This window comes from Strix uralensis, unplaced genomic scaffold (assembly GCF_047716275.1).
Source record: "Strix uralensis isolate ZFMK-TIS-50842 unplaced genomic scaffold, bStrUra1 scaffold_37, whole genome shotgun sequence".
NCBI lineage: Eukaryota > Metazoa > Chordata > Aves > Strigiformes > Strigidae > Strix > Strix uralensis.
This window is the reverse complement of record NW_027436711.1, coordinates 66,782-91,237: the sequence shown is the minus strand read 5'-3', so window position 1 is coordinate 91,237 and position 24,456 is coordinate 66,782. Positions and strand designations below refer to the sequence as shown.

Sequence of the window (24,456 nt, the reverse complement as noted above, 5' to 3'; positions counted from 1 at the left end):
GGGCCTCTTGGTGGGTGAGACCCAGATACCGTTAGGCCTGCTTAATCAGCCCCCGCAGGTCTGGTCTCCACCCAGATGCCGTTAGGCCTGCTTAATCAGCCCCCACAGGTCTGGTCTCCACCCAGATGCCGTTAGGCCTGCTTAATCAGCCCCCACAGGTCTGGTCTCCACCCAGATGCCGTTAGGCTTGCTTAATCAGCCCCCACAGGTCAAGTCTCCACCCAGATATTGAGAGGATCGAATAAGGAAGATTGAGAACCTCCATCCCTGCGACCCCCTAGTAGCAAAACGAACATGCGCAGAGCATATCGAAAGAAACTACGTCAACCGGGAAGAAGACTGTATATAAAAAGGGACTGTAAAAAGGGAAGAGGGCCGCCGTTGATGGAGCGGAGACTCCCCGGCTGCCCAGCGCTGATTTTTGCTCGCTAACTTTGCTTGCTGAAATTATAATAAATTCTGATTGGGTTGGAAACTTTTGGTCTCGGTTTCTCAACATATAACAGGGTGAATCCTTTCACCAACGACGCACACCATGCACCAAAATCATACATCTTATGTGGAACGTACTCATACATATTCATTAAGTATTCATGCATAAACATAACAATTCCTGGAAATCATTATCATACTCTCCTCCTATTTCCGATTCTGCACAGTAGAGTCCAGAAGCACCTGGATGGGTCTGGGGTGTAATGTGAGTTGGTGGGTAATGAGTCGGTGGTCGCGATCTCCCCCTGTCGGAGTTACCTATTGCCTGAGGACACTTTCTTGGCTTAAACTTACATGTTGCTTCAGCCGATTTCCCCATTTTCCCATTAATTTGGATTCTGACATCTCTCTGCATTCTTTCAGGTTATTAAATACCTTATAAGTAAAATTATCTTGAATCTTAAGCCTGTTAGCTATAGTTCTAAATGTTCCTACTAGGTGATTCTGACCAATTCTTTCAGCCTTGGTACAGGGCTGTACAGGGGAGTTCGTAGTAGCCTCGGTTCCTGTATAGAGTGCAAATGCAGCATAGGATTTTTACTAAATATCTCTTATAATTCTATAGACCTATTAAAATTAAACAAATTAATACTAATCTATATTAAATCAATAACATATCAAATCAGTAACATTGGTATACTGCTGTTGGATTGGGGTGTATTTATTTATTTAAAGTCTCATGAACAGCAGCTTGTAGTTGGCACCACCTGTCAGCTTTTCAGTGACCAGTATAAAAGGAGCTGATGGTTTGTTTCTTTGGGTGGAGGTAAGCCTGGGGTGTTTGTCATCTCTGCTGGAATCTGCTCTTAATACCTGTTTAACAGAGCATCTTGTCTCAGGGACTTCTTTTCTAATGCATATTAGGTGATGATTGCTGGGAGTTCTGTGTTGTTACTTCATATCAAACTAGTTGTCAACAAAATCCCTTTGAATATTGGAGCATTTTTAAGAAAGAAAAGAATGTGGTAGAATTTTCTTCAAGCAATTGCAGTAGAAGCCCTAAAAGCATAGATCTAGAACAAAAAAAAAAATAATTTTGAAAAACATGGCAAAAAATGAAAGGCGAAGCATTGAAGAAGTGGTCATAGGACTCGGAACTGACCTTGTTTTGGTTCTGTTGTTCTGACTTACCAAAAATATTCTGAAAATAAGAATTCAAAACAGTAAGTGGAAACATGCATATACTGATTATCCTTAAAGATTCTGTAAAATGTAGGGAAATTTTATTACAGCTGTGCTCATAGAACAGGAAGAGGAAGATGTATCCTCAGGATATTTTCCTGCAATTTTGGAGCGTTTTTGCCAGAATTCCAACAGTGATGTGATAAAAGCTTCCAGACCTCTCTGTTTGGAAGAGCTCTGCCTTGGGTAATTTTCCTGCCATCCTCAGCATGGGCCAAGGGGAGCTGGGGGGGCTGAAGCTTTGGCAAGAGCATGGTTTTTTTTTTTTCCCCCTGCAACTTTCTCTGTCAAATGGCCCTCAAGAAAAATAGCCTTCGCTTGTGCCTTAGACCCAGAGCCAGCACATGGTTCATCAAATGCATCTGTTATCTAAGTGCAGTGAAAGGTGGGGAAGGAGGGAAGAAAACAGGTGAAAAAAAACAGAGTTTGTTTTTTGTGGGTTTTTTGTTTGTTTGTTTGTGGTGATGTGGGTGTGTTTGGGTTTTTTTTAATAACTAATTAAGTTCTCTGATTTGATTTCTTCTATGCCCAGGTAGCACCCATGCCAGCAGGAAAGGGTGAGGGGGCGATGAGGCCCCTGGGTGGGAGAGGAGGCCAGAGCCCACCTGGGGAGGCAGGAGGGGTTGAAGTGTCTCACAACTGTTGGCTGGGGGATTTGACAGGCCTGACAGCAAACAAAAAGGAAAATCAATATTGTGTTTTGTTTCTACCCTTAAGAAAGGAAATATTTTAAAAGGAAAAAAAAAATCAAGAAAAACGATGAATGTATTTCTTTCAGTACTGAAAACAAGAACCAGATTCATACTGCCAGATTCGGTCTGCAATCACCCTTCCTTTACTTTTTGAATATTATTGAGGTACACACGTTTATGACTGATGAGCTTTCTTAATGGAAAGCACCATGTCTGGCAGCAGTGTGACAGCCGCAGGGACTTCCAGCTGGTGCCCCGGCTGAGTAGGTAAATGGCTTAGGATGCAGGTTGCACCCCCCTGCAGATGTTGTTCTGAGCCCTCTGCAGTTCCAGACTGCACTGCACTCTTCGTGCTGGTCTTAGAGCCCTTCCCTCAGCTGGCCTCATGTGAAGGATTGCAGCAGAGGAGTGGGAGGCTCCATGGGAATTTCCTTTGCTGAGCCATCAGGGCTGGTCTGACCTGTGCTGTTGTGTTTTAGGGCACTGCCAAGCACAGGAGTGTTCTTCTGCCTGGCTGGGGCATTCCTGCCACGTAGCATTCCCATTTCTTAGTCTGAAGGACTCTGTTTCAACAACCCAGTGAAGTTGTGTAAGATGTATTTAACACTTAGTAAACAAGCCCTTGAGCTGGCTCATGTGTTTTTGCAGTTAATTTAGTACTTTACTAAGCGCAGCTACACTGTTGGTTTCTAAATCTGGTGCATTCGGTGTCTTTTTTTGTCCATACAGCACATTTGAGAAGGGTTTTACTAATTGCAGTTCAGTAGTTCAGACCTGTTGTATGTTGAGATCACTCTAATTGCATTCTCAGAGTATGCATAGAGCTTGATGGTGACGCTTATGACTTTATTTCGTTGAAATTGCTACTCCCATCTCATCCATAGAAATGCTTTCTGTCTGAAACACAGCTGCATTATGATTTGCTGTGATAAATGTTAATTGATAAATGAGAGTCATCGTCTCTTGTTTGAACCTTATTACAGATTCCAAATTAAAACTCAGAAAGCATTTTTCTGGATGCATGAATGGTAAAAGGTATGGGGAAGAATAGGTTTTGGAAAATATGTAGAAGATCCCACAACTGGACAGGCATCATGTTTTTAGCACGGACTGATTCTTGCATTAATCATTAAAGCGAACACTAAAGTGACTCCCGTGCTAATGGATTAAAGCAATGCACTTAACAATATGTATTCCCTGCTCATTGATGTGTGAAAAATCTTTGTTTCCAGCTTTTGTGAATATATTTAGGAAGGAGGTGATTGATGCTCCTGCTACATGCAGTTTTATTGCAACTCAGAGCTGCAGCTGCCTCAAGTTCAGCAAACAGAATCTCCAAGTAAAGATTAAAAGCAGTTTCCGTCTGTGGGAATACAGTAATTCCTGAACTGGGAGAGGTCTGGGGCCCAGTGCTGGTGACCAGATCTCAAAATCATTGCACTTCAGCCAGCAGTGGGAGCTCTCTGGAGCAGATTTCTATTTGTGTTCATTTATTAGCTAATGTGTGCAGCTTCATTTTGCATGGATGATGTAGCTGATGCATGTGAGGTCCACAGTGCCTCACAGTCAGGTCTTCACATGTTTATCCGCATTAGGAACCTTGTGGTGGGAGTACAAATGCACCATGATCACTTGGAAGACTTACAAAATGACACAGCAGCTCTGATCTGTCAGTCCAGTTCATGATTTCAGTCATTGTCAGTGCAAGATCTGCTGGATTCATACAAAGGTGTATTTCAACACCAGGTTTGTTTAGAAAGGGTAGGAGAGTGAATTTGTACTGATGTATATTCAAACTGTCCTGGCACCAGACTCTTCTGTTGATTTAACTCACCTTAATGCCATAATTCATTAGAACCAACTCCATGGATACGTGTACAGTAAGTGATGCTTTGTACTGAGCAGTGGCAAAGAGCAAGGGTTGTTTTCTGTTTAACACGTGTACAGCACACACAGGTTTGCTAGTCTAATTCTACGTACGTATGGATCTATCTTAAGGTTAATTTTTTTTTTAGATGAACACCTGTAGTTCTGCATAGTGGAGCCTGTTGACTTCAGAAAGTATAATTGCATGTGAAATTGTCACACAACCCTTTCCACTTAGTTCTGTTTAAGAATTTTGCAGTAAGCAGGGTGCTTTATCCCAGCCTGTGAGATAGCGATGTTGGTTTGAGTTTAATAGGAGTGTGTTTAGTGTATGTGTTCAGAATGTAATATGTGTGTTTTTGTGGATGTTGACAGTGCTTACGTATTGTATAATGAGCGTTGTCTGTTTTAAAGATTGGATAGAGGATTGCTAGGTTTTAAGAATGAGGGGGAATTGTTTCTGTTACTATTTGGTGCATCAACGTCCCTTCCTTATGCCTCTGCATTGTCTATGTTTCTCTGTTTTTACTCTCTTCATTTATTGTAGAATGTGCTTCTTCCAAAAATTGTGTTCAGAAGACCGCTTAGAATATGGAATTTAATGGCATAGGAATGAAAGACTAATTAAAATGAATGGATTGTGAGGATGTGGGCTTGGGCTGGAGGAGAAGGAATGGGCGTACGTGGCAGGTGAACAAGGAGGCGGTGGGTGATACGGAGCTGTGGATGAGGTTGTGCTGTTCTGATAATGCCTTCTGTGTCCTTACCATTGATCAAACTGCTGTGGATTTTAGAAGGTGACTCAGGCTTTGTTTCTGTGGTCTAGTCTGTACAGATGTACAAGTGCAGTGCTTGGTTAAATTTGTGCCAGCTCCATGTAGGTGCTGGGATCTGTCCATGGGCAGCTGACAGGAGGTGGATTGGAGATACCTGAGCTTCAAACATAGAGTGAGGAAAACAGAATTCTGCCTCTGCACTGCTCTGCTAGCAGTAAGGCTTTTGCTTTTTCTCTCTCTCAAATGGTTTCTTCTAATATTCCTCACTCTCCTCTCTGTAAGATCACTTTTGTCTATAAAACTTACTTTGCCTTATCATCATCTTTTTTCCTCTTTTTTTTCCCTCAATCCTCTTCTTTTCCTCAGGATTCTTGTAGGATTCTTAGCTGTAACCTTTCCTGCTGCCTCTGCTGGTTTGGCTTGCAGTCTCGTGATTGATGACTGTGCTTCTGACCTTACTCTTTAATTTCTACAAACCTGTGTGGCACCCCTCAGAAGTGCCTTTGAGTGGCTGGAGCTGAAACCTGGATGAACAGTTCTTACTGAACCTGTTTGCCTTCGGGTGGCCATCATGAGACCGTAGTTGGTGGAACTTGGTCAAGAAACTCTGGTTTTCATTGTAATATCCCTAAATAATTAAGTGTGCACACCAATCTGTGTGGACTAGAAACGCAGCACCATAATTTTCCATACCCTGTTGCTTCATTTATTTATACATTTTTAATTATATTTAAATTTAAAGCTCTGCTTTCTAGGAATACTTTTTCCATGACTTTTTTTTTTATATTCCAACTACACTAATTTATTTCTTCATACGCTGTCCCGTTCTGCTTAATTCTGTAGTAAAACCTATGACAGACAACTTGCTTAAGAGCAGTACAGGTAAGGCCGTGTAGTTCAAAAGTAGTTACTTGTTTGAAAAGAATTTGTAACTTGAATGAGTATCATCTGACAGTATGTACAGTAAAACTTTAAGGTGGTTTGCTCTTTCTCTTGTTTGAAGTAGAATAAGATTTTGCTTTAGGAAATTGGCTTCTTTAGAGCAGTTGAGTACTTTCAGAAGTATTCAGTGTGCACATCTATATATTACTGAGAGTGAAGCAGCAATAGGAGATTTATCAGCTGACTGATGCTGATTACAGACATCTCGTTCTGCAAATAATTTGTTTATTTTCTTTCAGGTAAAAAATGAGGATACAGTAATTTTTCACCCAGTTAAATCCACAGTGTATTAACTTTCTTTGCCAGTATGGATTTTCTGTATCAATAGCGATTTTGAGAAGAGAGACCTTTTATTTGCTCGTGGAAGAGGCCAAGCAGCACACACTGACCCATTCCCTCATTCAGACTGCAGCTGGAATTGGGTAGTGAGGCTTGTAATGGACTAAATGAGCTGTCGGAACTTTGCACTCCCTGAATAAGATTCAGCAAGCTTTTTCCTAGTTTTTAGAAGAAAGAAGATACTGAAAATTGAGATCTTCATGTACTTTGTACAAGAAGTAAATTTAACTTAGGAGATCCACACATAGAGACGTACACGCAGTTGCTGAAGTTTTATTCTTTAACAATGAATGAGTCTGATTCTGAAAATTCCCAAGTTTGTGGGAAATCCCAAATTCTGAAGTTGGAAATGGCTTTAAACTCTGACGCTGTTCTGGTGTTTGACCATCAGCGAGAACCTTGTATAACTTTGTCTGAAGTTACCCTTCTGTAATGTCATTGTCTGTAGGGTGGGTGTGTGGCTCCGGTAACACCTACAAACCACCCAGGGCATTTGGATGAAAAAATTCTGAGAAGTCTTTGGATGATGATGATTTTACAAGGTAGTTTTTAAAATAGCACTTTGAGGTTTGAGTGGTGTGGGTGTTTTTGTTTGTTTGCTTTTTCTTTGTCTCCTCTTGAAACATTGTTTAAAATGGTGATAAAATGTGTGCCTCTGGCCTTGTGCAGTTTTTCTAAGTGTATGGGGTTTGGGGGGTTTTTTTGGTAATGGTCTTTACTGGAGGTTCTTTGTTGCTTGCAAAGTTCATTCTGTATGTCAGTTGAATCTGAATTTACTTGTAAAACACGAGGCCTTGGTTTGTTCCTGTAAATTGCTGGGTCATCTTGGTTGACTATACTATGAAATCTAGTATTTGGTGAACTCTGTAAGATAACTCTGCGTTAGAACAATTAGAGACAGTGTGGTGCCACTGGCTCCTTGTGGACAAGCCCTTTGGAAGCTGCACTTCTGCTTTAGTTCAGGGGATGGTTAAAGTGCTGCAGAGGCTCAGACAAGGCAAAGGCCTCCCAGGTTCTGCCACACAGTTCACACGATCTGCTACATGCGGGGTTCTCCATCATGCAGTGATGCAGTGGGATATTCACATCAACAAGGCTTTATTAAAATACTTGTCATTTGAATCCAAAGGTAACAGACAGACAACCTTCAGTTTTTTCAGGAAAAATATGTGTGGTCGTTTTATTATCAATTTAACATTGTCTTCTAAACCCAGACTCTGTTGTGGATTTAATTTTAAGTTGATCTCTGCTCAGTAAAATACTTAAACCTATGGTAGATTTTTGCTGCAAACAATGGCTTAGGTGAGACTTTTCTTTTTCATAGTTGTTTTCTGTTATGAGAAAGTAGAGATGTAAAGAAAACCAGGGGTGTTCTATGTATTAAAGCATCCCTAACTGTCACACCACCCGGTGGTTCCCTTGTCTGCCTCCTGCAGTTCCAGGTTCTGAGCAGTACCAGGAATTTGGATGTTCAGATCGTCTGACGTGGTAGGAAGGAGTACTTGGGTGTGTGTTTTATCTTTACCACTTACCTGGAGTGAAACAAGAAATTTTTTTTTTTTGCTTGTTCAGATTTATTTGAAGGAATAATGTAATTCTAGTAGTGAATCAAAGGCAATTTTTTTACTCATTTCCTGAAGCCATAGTTATAGGCAAATAATAGTGTTTTTATCTGCAGTGAGAACATGCGTACATTGTGAGTGGTCCTGGTACAATGAAGTGTTGATTTCAACTATTTCACTTGTTCTGATTTCTGCTGTCATTTAGCTTGTGCCTTAAGTACTTAGTGAGCAGCCTTTTATTTATTTATTTTCTAAAAAAGGTACTGTTATACTCTTAAAGACGAAGCATTGCAAGTATTAAGTGATTGTGAATGTAGTGTCAGAGGATTAAAGCCCGGAGCTCACTTTCCCTGTGCAGATACAGTGGTTCCTTGTTCTGGTCAGTGTGATGCCGTGGAAGAGACTGATCACTGCAGTATCTCCCTGCACAAACTGCCCTGAGATCCTGCTGATGGCCAGGCTGCAGCATCAGGCTTCAAGTCTCTTGATGTGAGTCCTTCTGTTTGAAACCCTCAGGGAAGAAGTGTACCTGTGATAGTGCCTGGAAGAGTTAACTTGTTCAGTTTTGAAATTAGGGCAATTTTTCTAATTGTGCTACTTCCAAGAGCTGTTCTGTTGTTGGTTTACCTTTCATATATGGGAGGTTCTGCTTTTGAGAGGCAAAAAAGTTCTGTAGGATTTAAAAAGATCAGTTTTTATAACACCGATTTCTGATCAGGTGTACATAGGGAGGTGGCCAAAGGTAATACCAGCAGTGGTGACTCTGAAAATCTTGGAGTAAAAAGCCTTGTTCACATTTTTTAATATTTGATTAAACAGCTTAGAAGGATTTCCTGGTACAGTTATTTGGGCACTAACAAATGGTCAGGCTATTGTAATATGTATGTTAAGCTCTCTCCAACGTTCAGGTGTAATCAGGATCCTGAACCTGGTATTAGCCCTCTCACTGATCATATGGGCCGGGTATATTGATGGAGTGACACTGAATGTCTGCAGGTGCCTGACTTGTCACACACACGGCACCTCTGGGCATGTGAAGCAGGTGGAGTCTGCAGGTGTGCAAGGATCAGCAGGTGTGTATTGTATGAAAAAGGACCTGTCAGTCACACAGTGTGTTCCCTGGGTTTCGGTGAGAGCATTTCATGGGTAGAGCATTACACCAATGATCCTTCTCCCAGAGGCAGGGAAGGCGAATCACCGGGACACTGGTACCTGCCTAAAGTCACCAGAGAGTCCGCTGGCAGGAGCTGCCTCTGCATCTCATAAATCTCTTGTCCATTTTATGTCCACACAACCACAAGAAGACATTCGTATTGAATTATTTTCTTAAAAACTCTGGAAGTGCTGCTCTATTGTTACAGGCATTGTATTTCAGAATGCTTTCAGGTGTTTTCAAGCGTTATAATTCTCCATATTCAGAGAAAAGAGGAAAAATGCAGACCCCTTTTTTTTTCTTGCACCGAAAAAGGGTTTCACACCCAGATGCAAAATCCCCTCCCAAAGCAGATTTTACAGCTCAGTTATTAACCCCTGGAAAAGAATTCACACTGGGAGTGCTGACAGTTCCCTAATTACAGAGATTCTAATAGAACCCGTAATAATAAGGTAGCACCCAAGTTCGCTGAGCTGCTGTGTCAGCTGTCGAACCCAAGCTCACAGAAATCTCTTTCTGAGTGGAAATGTGGGGTGGTCCCATTCAGGGCTGGTTTGCATCTGCTGTTCTCGGTGAGCATGCTGGCTGATGTATGAAATGGTGTTTTCCTGCCGTTAGGGCTGCCTGGCCTGCTGCTGGAGGTGTGTCTGAACACAGCTGAGGTTATCTCTGCGCCTTTGAAACGAAACCCAGTGCATTCTTAGACTAGATAAACACCAGTGTTATTCTGGGCAATTGAGGAAGGATTAGCAGTGTTAAAAATGTTAATTTTTCTTTTTCGTTAAAAAGATCCTTAAGGCAGACTTCACTTTGAAGCAGCGGTATTTCAGTTACAGTGCAATAGTCTCCACAGCAACACTTGCCCACATGGGGTGGGAAACTGATACACCAGTGACCCAATTTTTCAAGGTCTGTCCACTTTCCATTCTGCTGTGTCATAAGCTAAAGATTTTTCCAACTTACTTTAGACTATAGAAACTAGTTAATGGAGTTGGACTTGGTGAGAGCAAGGGCCTTGAAGGGGCATTGCATGTGCAGTGCTGGAAGTTCCCCTGCGGAACAAATCCTGTCCCAGGTGAGCTGCCGTCCAGAAGTGAGCACTGGGTCACGCTGGGTGCTGTAGGCAGACCACAGTCTCTAGGAGCAGCTGATACTTGGACTTTTTTTCTGGGCTGTGAACACACTGCCAACACAACACCTGGTAGTGTCAAACCAAACATCTGAGCCTGGGTCCTTCTAAGAATTGACCTGATTGAGCTGTAACTGGTAGTCTGGTGTGCTGCGAGACTTCTGGAGTAGGAGAAAGATAGAAAGGGTTGCTGCTAAAAACAAACATCTTCTGTGCTTGATTTTTAAAACATACTTTCAATATGGGATGAAAAAGTACATTTTTAGAGTAATTTTGTGTAGTAAACAGGGCATTTGAGATAACGGTGATGATAGTGTTGATGTGTCTTCAGGAGCTAATCTTTAACATAACGGCTTCTCTGATGGCTGCTCAGACAATCACATTGATCACTGAGTGCTGCTGAGACACAGACTGTGCTTCCAGCATTGATCCATGACAGCATGAGAATACTTTGGGTAAGTAGTCATGTATAAAATTAACTGCAGTTTTATTTTTCAAGTGATGTAATGTCAGGAAAATTAAAGAAGTCTTCACCCATATCAAAAAAATCAGTTTTATTTCATATTTATTGATTATAGTGTTTTAATCAGCATGACTTCATTTCTAAAAAATTAGCAAAATTGTATTGTTTTCCTGAAAGTAAGCAGTTAAGTACTAACTGAAACATAGTTAAATTTCTTTGGCTCTTAGAGCTGGAAGGAACAAGTTGTTTTTGCAGGTGGATTCATAAACATGGCTGTAATATCTAATAATGCAAAGTCTCTTTTCTTTTATGTTATAAATTAAGACAAATGCCAGGATCTGGTTTTGGTGCTACTGGATGTCCTCTCCTGCTAACATTCATTTGGGGGAAAAACGACTGGAAAATGCTGAATAAAGCTTGAAGGCCTGAAGCCATAGGCTGGGGCTCTCCCAGACAGCTGCTGCTTCAGCTGCAGCCATTGAGAACCCTCCGCAGAGCCGCCTCGGAAGGGCCAGGCGCTGCCTTGGGCTGGCAGCCGTTTTTAGGCTGTTCTAAAAGCCGGTGGGAGAGCAGTGCTTACCCCTGGAGTCCAGGCTGGGAGCGCTGTGTGCAGGTCATTGCTGCTGACCTAAATCCCAGCCCTGGGGTTCAGTGCTGTGCAGTGTGTGTGCTGCACAGCTCAGGGGGCAGCAGGCAGTCACTGCTAGTGCTTTGGGACTGGTACCACCAAAACTGCAGGTCAGGGGGAGACACGAAGGGAAAAGCTCTGCTGTGCTCTGCAGCCACTTACAGCTGCTGTACAGTTTTCTTACTGTTTCTGTTTGCCATGTCCTGATGGCTGTGGTAGTATGGTGTGTGCTATTTAAAGCTGACTGATAAACCAGAGCCAACCCAAGGTGTTGCAGGATCCCACTTCTCTTGTCCCTTAATCAGCAGACAAGCCATTGCCATAATGTGGTGGGACAAAATTTCTTGTCCTTTCATGTTGCATCACAGCGAGAACAATGCAAGAATAGATCTCTGTCAATTTTTTCAGTACTTCAAGCTAAAATATCTCAGTTATTTTAAAATGTTCATTTTGAGATGTCAGTGATGATCCATGAGGCTGGGAAGATTCTTAATTTATGAAACCAGTTTGGCTGTCACATCTCACTTTTCAAACTTAATGGATTCAAATTCCAAGTTATTTTTCCCTTGCATTCTGAGTCGCTCATTTTATTTTGTTGATCTGTGATAGAGAAGGTGGCTGAAATAAAACTAGAAGAAAAAAAGCAAAAATTATTAATGTCCAGGTGATAAGGATATGTTCTTGCCCTTATCTCTTCTTCTCGACACCCCTCACCACCTTTAGCCTCACTTTTTTCTGCTTTCCATGCTTCCAGTTTGAAACTGGGTTTTTTATCTTTTTGGTCTGCATTTTCTTCCTGTTGCTCTTTGCTGTGCTCAGATCCTGGTTCTAAAGAGATGGTGAGTCTTATTTTCAGCACTCGATGACTGACAGTGGAATTTCTTTGATGAGGCAGACTGTGCCTGTAGAGTCTGTTCTTTGGCTCTGGCACCAGTACAAGCTTTCCCGAGGGCTCGCTGCTGAATGTGATGCTCATCTCTAGTCTAGACAAAACCTTGGCACCTTTGATTCATTTACTGTCTCTTTTACATTTCCTTCCCTGTATATCCAAACACTGATATTGCTTGGAGTCATGTTTAGAATATTTAGTACAAGCAATTAGAGAGCTTTTTGGCTACTGTCTTTTTATTTTTAGAATCTCTGTGAGGCAGAGTGAGGGAGTTACCTCTGGGGAGTGCAGCCGTCAGCATGTGTTTTAGATTCCATCTGTGGCAGAACTGAATTTCTGCATGGCTCACCAGACCAACCTGCAGCCAGAGGACTGGCTCTGAAGAAATCCATGCTTTTGGTTCCTGAGGTCTTTGACTCAGTCCTGAGTATTCTGGCAGTCATAGACAGAACACTTCAGTGTTTTGTGGTGGGTCTTTTTGGTTTGTTTTGCCTTTTTTTTTTCCGCACCAGGAGTGGGACAAATAAAAATGCTATTAAAGAAAAAGTACAAAAAACTTCAGTGCTGGTAGTGGGTCATTACCACAGGTAGTTACAAACTGTACAACAGAAAGAAATTTGCTTGCTTTTGAAATGTGAACCATCTTCTAAATGTAATAAGGGCACAGAGAAGTACGCTGTGTTGAGAAGTGACCCTACTTGTTTGGAGAGCAAAGCACGGAAAGGCAGCCCTGCAGCTGGGGGTCAGCTGGGACCCACTGAAGCCAGGAGCAGGCTGTTGGGTGCCCGCCGCGGGGGCTGCAGGAGCCGGTGGTGCCGGGGCCAATCCTCCAGCCCAGGGGGGCTCTTGCCAGAGCCAGCAGGTTCTGCGGAGGGCAGCGTGCCTGGGCAGCGAGCTCTGGCCCAGCACTGCTCTGCTCTGGGCAGGGGCAGCTGCTTTTGTAGGACAGTGTCACTGGCACAGAGACTCAGACGGGGCAGATGGCACTTGCTGGATGTTTTCCTGAGATTTCTGGCACAGCAGAAGTTGTCTCCAAGAGTCTGACAAAGTTGCCCGTGTAATCCGTTTGTGTTTGTCAGTGCAAGGAAAACAGATTTTTCAGTGTTTTTAATTTGCCTTTAAATAGAGAATAGGAAAAAAAGATCCTAACTCTGTATTTTTTTGTCAGACAACAGCTTAGAACCAGAGAAGAGATACTTATGAGTAAAATAAAACATTCAAATTACCTTAGTGGATCATTGGCAGCAAATTATGTTTCTGTGTTTAAAAACAATGACATATTTTGATTTTTAATTGGAACTGGGCACGCAACTCCTTGAGGTTTTTTGAAAGCTTCACCATTCCCAAGTGCCACCTTCAGAGATGTACACATTACAGAACAGGTTAAACTGCCCCTTCAGTTTTCTGCTTGAAATGTGTCATAACAGTTCAGTTTATTTTGTTCAAAACCTGTAAATATAAAGGTTGTGATGGTAAGTAACAGAGCTTTGTCTCTCTGCCAAAAAGGCACTCAGTAGCATCTTGCATTGTCACTACAGATTTTGGACATAATAAAAAAGTAAGCAGTACTAATAATGACCATAGCAAAAACTGATCAATAACACCACTCTATAGATATCCTAATAGCAATTAAAGTGGGAAGTTCATGGTAGTTTTTAATTTTGCAAGGGAAAAAGACTCACTGAGTAAATGCTCGCTATTCCTCTGTGAAACTTCTTGTGAAGGGAGAGCAGCACGAGCCAGAACTGTGGCCTGATTTCACATGTACATCCAACTTCCATCGTGGCTTCGAAGTGTAGAACGGAGAGTCACATGCAGCTGGTTTCTCCATAGCTAGAAAAGTTAGAGGGATTTCTGTATTTTCAGAATGACCTCTTGTACTAAGCTACACATTTTCCCCAAAGCATTGTTTAATAAATCTGACACACTAATGGAGTAACTTAAGGTCTGCAGGGAAATGAAATAAAACTTGTCATCTTTTAAACTCTTTTAACCCTGATCTACAGCTTCTGAAAGAGCACTGGGGACGGGGGAAACGGATTTTTGTGGGCTTTGCAGTGAAAGAATAGGTAGCATTATCAAATGAAAAGAGCGTGTTTGTGTTGGTCAAAAATAACCATTGCATGCTTGTGGCTAGGCGTGTTCTTAGGAGGATTGATGCTTAAGTCACTGAAAGGAAGGAGAAGAAGAAGTAATGACTAGAGAAGAAGTTAGTATTAAATTGGAATGAAACTAAACAGAAATCATAGGCTACTATAAAGTTAGTCCTCCAGCATTCTGGAAAAGTCCTACTAAACTGAGAGTCCGAGTCCTGTTTCTGTTCTGTTATTTATGTAAGTGAATGGTGTATCTTAATCCAATTTTAAATGAGGGAAGAAACCTCCAGAACTGCTACCAATTTAACTTTATCTTGAAAGTCTTAGTGTGTTTTACCTGAAAATTTGAGTTGCGAAGGAGCCTGGCTGGTGAGCTGCAGGAGGCGTGTAACACTAGCTTCTGGCTGTGCGTCCTTCAGAACGTGTTTAAAACGTGTCTGAGATACAGATGATTGGCCCGTGCTGTGTATTCTCAGTGGGTCAAGGAAAATACTGTTTCCTGAGCAAATTAGTATTTTTGGCTCTTTTTTTGGTGTGAAGAGAGGTGAAGGACTGCTATGTTCCAATGCTGGGTATAAGTTAGATTCCTTTCTGGCTGACACAGATTTTATTAATGACACGTACTTGTAAATCCTGTTCGGGTAAATGGAGCAGTTAGAAGATCAGCATCACAGAACATCACAGCCTTCATTTAGATGCCAAGAGGTTTTTCCTTCATAAATAGACAAGAAGGGCAAAAGAGCAGTCCGGGGTCATGAAAGAATACTTGGAGTGATACGCGTTCATATGGTTATCATGGAGCAGTTAGGATCACAGTCTGTATCTCAGTTTCCTGCTCTTTCATAATTACAGTGTGACGTTTAGTTACAAATCCTTATTCATATTGGTATGCTCAGCCATCGTTTACTGAAAGAACCAGGACAGTAATTAAATCAGGCACACTGCCTTTCTTTTCTCCTTTGATTTTATACGTACATTGAAATGAAATGTCTTTTTTAATAATAATATCTGCAAGCAGAAAATAAATGTAATCATAATCATTGTGACAAATCAAAGCATACCATCCTATTTAAAGCAATTCTGCATTTTTAGATGGCAAGGGTTAAGTAGGGTGCCAAGTGCTGCTTTTCTGTCCTGCTTTGTGAGTGTACCGGGTCTGGCTGAGCCAGAATTGGTTTTCCCCTGTAGCAGCCCTCATGGTGCTGTGTTTTATGTTGGGAGCTGGCAGGGTGTTGATAGCACACTGGTGTTGTGGCTACTGCTGAGTGGTGCTTACACAGCACCAAGGCTCTTTCTGACATTTCCCCCCCCCACAGTGGGACGGGGTGGGCCAGATCTTGGGAGGGGACACAACCAGGACAGCTGACCCCAACTGACCAAAGGGATATTCCAGACCATATGACGTCTGCTCAGTATAAAGCTGGGAGAAAGGAGGAAGGGGGTGGGGTCACCCTTCGTCCTCCAAGGCAACCACTACGCGTATCAGAGCCCTGCTTCCTGAGAAGGCCCGACATCGCCTGTTAATGGGAAGTAGAGAATAAATCTGTTTTCCTTTTTTTGCTTCCGCACGCGGACCTTTGCTTCGCTTTGCTTAAATTAAAACTGCTGTTGTTTTACCCACAAGGGTTGGGTTTTTTTTTTCCTTTCTTATTTTCTTTCCCGTCTTTGCCCTGTTGAGAAAAAAAGGGGAAGGGGGGGGGGAAGTGATAGAGCGACTTGGTGGGTACCTGGCATTTAGCCAAGGTCAAACCACCAGAGTCTTTTTTGGCGCCCAACGTGGGGCGGGACAACGGCAGTTTATATTAATTGTGCTATAGCTATAGCAGTTAGTAAGCGACAAGCTCTTGTGCTGGTCACGGGTTTGTTTATTGCTCTGCTTTTCTTTATTTTGCTAAGCTCGGGAACATGCTGGAAGAAATTGGGAACATCATGAGTGGTTTTATTCTGCAAGCTCCCGAAGTACTTATTAATTCTTATGTTAGCTCTTTGATACTGTTCATTGATGCTATTTGCCTATTGTGGGCTGTGTGGAGCTCATTAGGTTTTTGGTGTAAGAGAAGGCAAATTTTGGGTGAGAGAATACCAAAATGTGCCCTGAGGCGGCCTGTCCCTGGGTGGCAGGGGGAGTGGAAGGATTTGGGCAGATTCCTAGGACGGTTATCACCTCCTGTAGCCTGGGATCTTACCCCTGAACAGGCAAGCAACCCCGCAAAATTGACACAACACCTGATAGAAGGGTGCCTTGTCTATCCCGATGAAAATCAGCAACTCCTAGCGCTGTACTGGGGCCTGGCCTGTGCTTATCGAGCTGCAGTTCAGTGCTCTCAAAGGACTGTGGTGGAGATGGGGACTCAAACAAAAACAATAACAGCAGAGATTGCCCCAGTAGTAAAAAAGAAACAGTGGACAAGGAGAACAACAGGTCCATACCCTCAATTAATAAGGGACGAAAAAGAAGAGGAAGAAGCGGGTCCTTCAGCAAAGGGGTCAGAAGAGGGAATAACAGAGCTCAAACAGGAGGCAGAAACTACCCGGTCCCTGACATCATCAGAACTGCGAGATCTGCGGAAAGACTATAGCCGCCAGCCGGGTGAGCGGATTGCTGCCTGGCTGCTTCAATGCTGGGATAATGGGGCTGATGCTCAGCAGCTGGAAGGTAAGGAAGCCCAACAGCTGGGTTCCCTTGCTAGAGATCGAGGAATTGAAAGGGGAATTGGAAAAGAAACAGGAATTTGCAGTCTGTTGAGACGGTTCCTTTCAAGTGTTAAAGTAAGATATCCCTTCAAGGAAGATCTTACGGACAACTCCCCAGGGAAGTGGACTACTGCAGATGAAGGTGTGCAGTACCTGAGAGAATTAGCAGTGCTGGAAGTCATCTATGGTGATCCAGATAATGATGAAGCCCCTAAAAATCCAGAGGATGTCCTGTGCACACGGGCCATGTGGAGGAAGGTGATTAAAGGTGCACCATCCTCGTATTCTGCTGGCTTGGCTGCGATGTACTATCCAGAAATGGATGTGGGAGAAGGACTAAGATGTACGCCAACTGTGGAGGCAGTCTCTTCCTGGCTTCAGAACTTTGAAGAGAGTCTTGGTACCTCCTCATCTCTACGGGCGAGTGCCTTAAATGTCAGGAGCACCCCAAGAAATCAGTTCTCTTCCACCCCAGTCAGAGGGAAAGGGAAACCTAGGCGCATGACACGTGGCGAACTTTGGTTCTTCCTGCGTGACCAGGGGGAGGACATGAGGAAGTGGGATGGTCAACTCACCTTCAAGTTGGAAGCTCGTGTACATGAATTGCGAGGAAAGACCCCTGCCAAGAAGACATCCAAGAAGGTTGTTAATGTAGCTGGTGTGAAACCGCAAGAAAGTAATCAGCGATCTCCCAGATACAGGAAGACTGAGATCACCTCCCTTGGCCCTGATGAAGGAGTCTCCGGCCTGGCACAGCAAGGGTCAGACAGTGAATACTCTGACCAAGAACAGGAATAGAGGGCCCCTGCCTCCAGCCAGGAGGAGGAAAGGGATGATCGGGTGTATTGGACAGTGTGGATTCGATGGCCTGGCACATCAAATGTGGCTTTAATCGACACCAGGGCACAGTGTACATTAATGCCATCAGGTTATAGAGGGGCAGAACCTATCTGGATCTCAGGAGTGACAGGTGGATATCAAGAACTGTCAGTACTGGAAGCCGAGGTTAGCTGGACCGGGGATGAGTGGGAAAAACGTCCCATTGTAACTGGCCCAGAAGCCCCTTGTATCTTGGGCATTGACTACCTCAAGAGGGGGTATTTCAAAGACCCAAAAGGATACCGATGGGCTTTTGGTGTGGCCAGTGTGAACACAGAGAAAGTCAAACAGTTGTCTAATCTGCCTGGCCTCTCGGAAGATCCTTTTGTTGTAGGACTGTTGCGAGTTGAAGAACAACAGGTGCCAATTGCTACGAGGACCATGCACCGACGGCAGTATCGCACGAACCGAGACTCTCTGGCTCCCATCCAAGAACTGATCCGTCAACTGGAGACCCAAGGTGTCATCAGTAAGACACATTCGCCTTTTAATAGCCCAATATGGCCAGTGCGAAAGTCTGACGGAGGGTGGAGGTTGACAGCAGACTATCGTGGCCTGAACGAAGTGACGCCACCACTGAGTGCTGCTGTACCAGATATGTTAGAGCTCCAATATGAACTGGAGTCAAAGGCAGCCAAGTGGTACACCACAATCGACATCGCCAATGCATTCTTTTCAATTCCTTTGGCAGAAGAGTGCAGGCCACAGTTTGCTTTCACGTGGAGGGGTGTCCAATATACCTGGAATCGACTGCCCCAGGGGTGGAAGCACAGCCCCACTATTTGTCATGGACTAATTCAAACTGCACTGGAAAAGGGTGATGCCCCTGAACATCTACAGTACATCGATGACATCATTGTGTGGGGCAACAAGGCAGAAGAAGTGTTCAAGAAAGGACGAAAAGTAATTGAGATTCTTCTGAGAGCTGGGTTTGCCATAAAGAAAAGCAAGATCAAGGGACCAGCACAGGAGATTCAGTTCTTGGGAATAAAATGGCAAGATGGACGCCACAGGGTTAATTCTACTCAAAATTATGCCTCCTCAGAGTGCTATGAGTGATAGTTTCTTGGTGCTTGAGGCTATAGCCAGAAAACTTGAGGCGTAGCAGGTAAGTCTCCCTTTGTTTGTAAGTGGGAATGGTGTCGGGCTGTCATTGTCACTTGATGTATTTTCTTTCTTGGTAACAGGCAGATGCTGGAATAAGCCCGCATGTTTTCCCCTCAGCTCGTCCAGGCTCAGCCACTAAAGATGCTGGAGCAGGGATGAGGCGGTCAGGCTCCTGTGAACGGTGACTGCTTCCAGTCCTTGTGTGGTACCATGTCTGCTGCCTCCCGCCATGGTTCCCAAGGGACACACGGCTCATTCTGTAGTGCTGTTACTTCCTTTAAGGATCTGTTCCTAAGATAATTCTTCAGTTCCCTTTCTCTTATTTTTCAGTTATTATTCCTTATTCCCATTGTTCTTTTACAGGGCTGTGTCAAACTATACAAAACCCATTACTGTTGTATGGTTTTACAAAATATTTTTTCAGCTACATTTGAATTTTATTCTTTCCTTCTACCATTTGTTTGTGGTCTAATTTTTTTTAATGGCAGGGTAATATTTCTTGATGTATTAACAGTCCTCCTCTAACCAGTCAGAGTAGCGCATATTCATTTTGTTGTAACGCTTTTGCTCTGCTTCCTTAATTTTTTTGTTTTTGATTGTATTTTAATCCCTTTCCCTTTGTCCCGCTTTTGATGTTATTTAAATTTTGAGCTGTCCGTTGTAAACAGTTGTCTATTATGTTGTTAGTCTTTTGTTTTTGAGGAGCTGTAATGGATTATTTATGCCTCCTATGTATCTCTGGGACTCTCTGCTTCTACTTTTTCCACAGAAGTAGATTTGAATTCTGTTTTCACTTATTTCTGAATTATTTTCCCCACATGTACTTGAAATCCAAGAGGCTCAAAGTCTTCTGTTGTATGGGTTCAATGACAGTACAGTATCTCTTGGTCAGCAACCTTTGTTACTTTTCAATTCCATACCTTTCTCTATTAGTAAGAGGTTATTTAGAATTTATTTTCCTTTTTATGGATTTACCATACTTATATTCTGCAACTCCCCCTTCAGCCATAGATTCTTTCAGTATTAGCCTTTTTATTAAAGAAACTGAAAGCTTAGAATTCAGCTAGCGATTGTGAACATGTAAACTCTGATTTGAATTTTTGGTTCTTCTGTAGGTTTGTGAAATCTTGGATCAAATTGCTAAACTTGTCAGAGGGTGCTATGCAAGTTGAGCACAAACTAAAGCACTTTGAATTCAGACGATCTTTCTTAGTCTCAATTCCTCACCTGTAAAATAGGGTGAGTAATTCTAAACTTTGTAGTCAGACTTTATGGCTTTTAAGCAAGAATTCTTCTAGGAATTTATACTAAATTTATACATCTGTTGTGTCCTCTAAAACCAATTCAGGGATTTTTGATTTGCTGATTTTCCCTTTTTTTTTAATGATTGTGCATGTAAATCTGCTAACAGGACTTCTAAATGATTTTTTTATTTGCCTTGTAAAATGTAGGGCTTAATCCGTTATCAAGCGTTCAGTACATATTTGTAAACTACAGGCTAGAACTAAAATACTGTATTTGTATCACTACTTTTTTTTTAACTGTTGTAAATTCACAGGGAATTGTGAAGAGAGGTGAAGTTGTGTTCGAGGCTGCCAGAAGCCGCAGAATCCCAATCCTGATGGGAACACCTGGAGGTGACCAGAAGAGGACAGTGCGGATTGTTGCCGATTCCATCCCCGACTTGCCTGACCTGGGGCTTATTGACAAGGAGCTGGCAACCAGTGGAGCTGGAAATCCCAAGGTAGAACAGATGATTAGAGACTCTACTAAAGCCTTAAGCAACTTGTCACTGCAATGACAACTTACTGCATTTTAGGAAGCAGCTTCCTGGTTTAGGAGCAGGAAGTCTCCACATCATTATCAGGGTTAATATATTTAAAAAGGACTCAACGTGCCAGTAAAATAACAGAGTAGAGATAATATGCAGTCACAGAATAATTGTGTCTAATTTCTGAAGCTATCTTGAGCAAAGGCAACAAGTCCTTCTAAGGTATTTGAGACATACACTCAGGGGTACTGTCTTTCAGTTTATAATATTACTGTAGAAAACTCTGATTGCTTCTCTTATTGTTATGGGTTGTCTGTTATGTTGAAAGAACTTGTAGCTGGTATCCAAAGACTGTCCCAGACCTATTTCAGATGATGCAGTTCAGACTGTGGTGGGAGAAAGGACTAAACTACTGGCATTTTTTTTAGATACTGCATTTTATTGATTGCTTTTTTTATTGCAATATTGTTATAAAATGGGTTCTGTGCGGGCTTCAACTGTCAGTTCAATACTAAAGTTCAGTGCAATACTATAAAAAACAGTTCAGTTGGTAGCCTTTTAAGCCATAGCCTATTAGAATGAAAGTTCATTAATTTATACTTTATTCCTGTTGTTGATAGTGACTTAAATCCTGCTTATAAACACCTTGAGAAATAAAATATGAACTGCCTTTGGCTCCATATGCAAATGAGCCATAAGGGCTCAGCATTAGCAGTCTAGTTTTTGCCTCCTGCATATAAAAGGCAATAGTTACTTGTAAATCACAGAGTAAAGAAACTACAATAAAATGAAAACTGGTTTTAGAGTTCTGCAAATTCCTGCAGAAAACCTGTAGAACTATAGGGTATCTTTTATTATTGCCAGCTTGTCATGTATAAAACAGGGAAGAGTAAATCTTGATTTTTTTTTTTTTCCCCCCAACTAGTGCTGTGTTTTTCACTTGCCTGAAGAGTAACGGTACTCATAGTTGCAGTCATAGTTTGTAACCAAATTGTTCATATTTACAGATAAAAATACAGTGAAATTTCTACATTAAGTTAATGTGCTAACTTTATATGGGAGCTTCTAGGAGGACTTCGGAACAAAATAGTGTATTCAAAAGCAAATTCAGTACACTAACTGTAAAGTTTGGGTTTATTTAAGCTGGTATATTTTGCATTAGGTACTGTTTGTAGCATTGGGTTGTAAACATACTAAACTGTATATTTTTCAAGAGCTTTTTTAAATTCCAAGTATTCACTGGTTTGTAGTGTAAGTTTCACGTCATATTTAGGTTTGAGCCTTTCTATGAAGGAGCACCACTATTTTCCTTGCAGTAGAATTGGTGTGTAAGCTGTTTAAGGAATGTTTAATTCTAATTAGAATACTTACCTCACTTAGTGTTAATTTTTAGATTGGGCTTTGTTGATTGTAAGAACTTGCATAATTGCTATAAATATCTGCTTTAAAACAGATTTGACATATTGCACGAATCTTGAGTTGTAACGCTGTTATTGAAAAGCACTTTTAAATTTCTTACTAGAAGGACCATCAGAGTACAACTAATGTTGAGATTTATTTTTTCTATACTGTCTGATGTTACTGAAAGATGTTATTCTTTCATATATTTTTTATAAAATTATAAATTACATTTCTATAAACTAAAACCCTGTCATAGTACCATATGGTCTTTTCCAAAACATTTTCTGTTTGTGTTAACATGTTTATATTATTTTCCCTTGGTGGAGATTAAAATGATGTTGAACAATGCTGACTGACTTTCACTTTCTTTTCACTTCCTGTGTATCTTGGCTGTCAAAAACTTCAAATGGAACAGTTCATTGGAAAGACAAGGAGATGTGTTTTTCATAGTTAATGTAACTGATACTGCAGTGAGTCTTAAGGGTGAGTAGTACAAGGTTTGTCAACGGCGAATGACTTCTCTAAGAGTTAATGTGTTGACCTCTTAAGGTGAGCTTGGAAGTTCTGTATCCAAATACTTTTTAAGATGTCATCGTAGGGGGTTAAAGTCACTTTATAATTCCAAGTTATGTGCCATTACCTATGTTGTTGAAAGTCCTGTTTTAATTATTTTATTGTTACAGGTGTTAAACTGTAAACTAAGTGTCTGTTAAGGCTGCGGTAGTTTGTTAGAGGTCTTTTATAGATCAGCATCTCAGAGAACCAAACGTTTGCAGCAGAGCCTGCTAGTTTTCAGATTCACCTGTAAAATTTGTGATTGTTAAGCAACAGCCACACTGACTGCATTTTCAGTGTTCATTGTAAAGTTAGAATTGGTGAACAGGTAACTCCTCCTTCGTACTTTTCAAAAATTTTGATTTAGTGTCATATTTGACTTGGTTGTTAAAACCAAAATATTAATTTCTACACATTAACAAACTGGTCCAAGATAAATGTGTACTATGTTTCAAAAAGAAGTGGTGAAACCATTTCTAAGTTGAATTTAGACCACAGATACTGTACGATTCACAGTTCAGCTTTATTGAGATTGCCTGGCTGTAAAAGGAAGGAAATTGATGTAACATGTCCTTGAATCCATTTATGTTTAAGGGGAAAAAACCCCAGTTATTCTTTCTTAAGATGGAATAAATCAGTGATCATTAGGCAAAGTTCACTGAAAATTTCATCGTGGAAACCTTGCCTTGACCTACCACCATCAAAATTTTTAGCTTTGACAAGAACTTTTGTGGAACACGAAGACCTATGAAAGTCTCCTAGGAGAATGCCATATAGCCACAAACTTTATGGGGGAAAAGGGTTTTGTTGTTTTTTTTTTAATTGCAGTGGTAACTATAAAATCCTCCCATAATAGGAAGGAGTGTTTCAGAACTGATGCCCTAACTTACAACCAAAAAATTATCTCGAGGAAAGATCTAGTAGGTCTTGTCTTTCATAATAAGGCATTAGTTTGACTCAAATTACTTAGAAAACAGAGAGGATTGTTCAATAGCTTATAGTTAATGTATGAACATGCATTTCTTGCTAGTCATCCATGAGTGAAATTTATTTAAAAAATAAACTGAAAAGTTGGTGTTTTCGTCTATTTGATTTGACAGTTGGCGCATCGAGCTCCAGCCCCCCTTGCCTCTCTGACAGCTGACACGCAGTGTAGAGCTTGGCACTGGAAACACTGGGTGTTGTGCTTACACTGGCTAAATCCTAGCTTTAGATGGTAATAGCAATCTCTTTCATGCTGAAGGTATGATTTTTTTTTTTTGTTTGTTTGTTTGACTTTGGTGTTTTCATTGTGAAGTCCCAGACTTGTATCATGAATACAAGGAAGAATTTGAGTCACACTTTTAACCGTTGAGCATGCCTTCATTCATCCCCTGATGACATCTGTACTTTGTTGAAATCCCCTTTGCAGTTCCCCTTTGTTATCTCCAAGGTTTCTTTGGTCTCCAAGGCCCGCTCAGGACTGCTCCGCTCCAATTGCCAAGCTCTCGTGAGGGCTCTTTGAGCTCCTTTTTTCCATTTGGAACCCTTCCTGCATCCGCATCTGTTACCCCAGTCGGTCTTTCTGTCCTCCCATCCATTCGGTGCACCTCCATTCAGTTCCCCAGCCCCCTGAGGACATCTCTACTTTGTTCGATTCCCTTTTGAATTCGTTGCATCCCGGAGACTTCTTTGGTCTCTCTAATCTCCGTGACAATGCCTCTCGTTTTGCCAGAACCTTTTCTGAAACCATCTTTGTGCTCCAGAGCCATCTATTTGTTTTCCATCTTATCACATGTCTTTATTTGGTATCTGGTATCCCAAAGACGTGTGTCGTCAGCTTAGATCTCTTCCGGAGTTT

At 41.8% G+C, this 24,456-nt stretch overlaps 1 protein-coding gene and 1 long non-coding RNA gene across 3 annotated transcripts; both read left to right on the top strand.

The window, feature by feature from the left end:
• Window positions 1-15,798: 15,798 nt before the first annotated feature.
• LOC141938453 (uncharacterized) lies at window positions 15,799-18,828 on the top strand. The gene is made up of 2 exons (XM_074857328.1): window positions 15,799-17,545; window positions 18,216-18,828. The coding sequence occupies exons 1-2, from the start codon at window positions 16,115-16,117 to the stop codon at window positions 18,219-18,221; spliced, it is 1,437 nt and encodes a 478-aa protein (XP_074713429.1). The 5' UTR covers window positions 15,799-16,114; the 3' UTR covers window positions 18,222-18,828.
• Window positions 18,829-19,254: 426 nt separating this feature from the next.
• Window positions 19,255-24,016, top strand: LOC141938454 (uncharacterized). Of its 2 annotated transcripts, XR_012627295.1 has the most exons (4): window positions 19,255-20,128; window positions 20,448-20,633; window positions 22,477-22,544; window positions 23,717-24,016. It is a non-coding gene; the product is annotated as an uncharacterized LOC141938454 (long non-coding RNA). The 2 variants fall into 2 exon arrangements; XR_012627294.1 differs by lacking the exon at window positions 19,255-20,128 and having other exon boundaries at window positions 20,215-20,633.
• Window positions 24,017-24,456: the final 440 nt, after the last annotated feature.

Coding starts and splice junctions, on each gene's coding strand:
- LOC141938453 (XM_074857328.1), top strand. CDS start 16,115: ATGCTGGAAGAAATTGGGAACATCATGAGTGGTTTTATTCTGCAAGCT.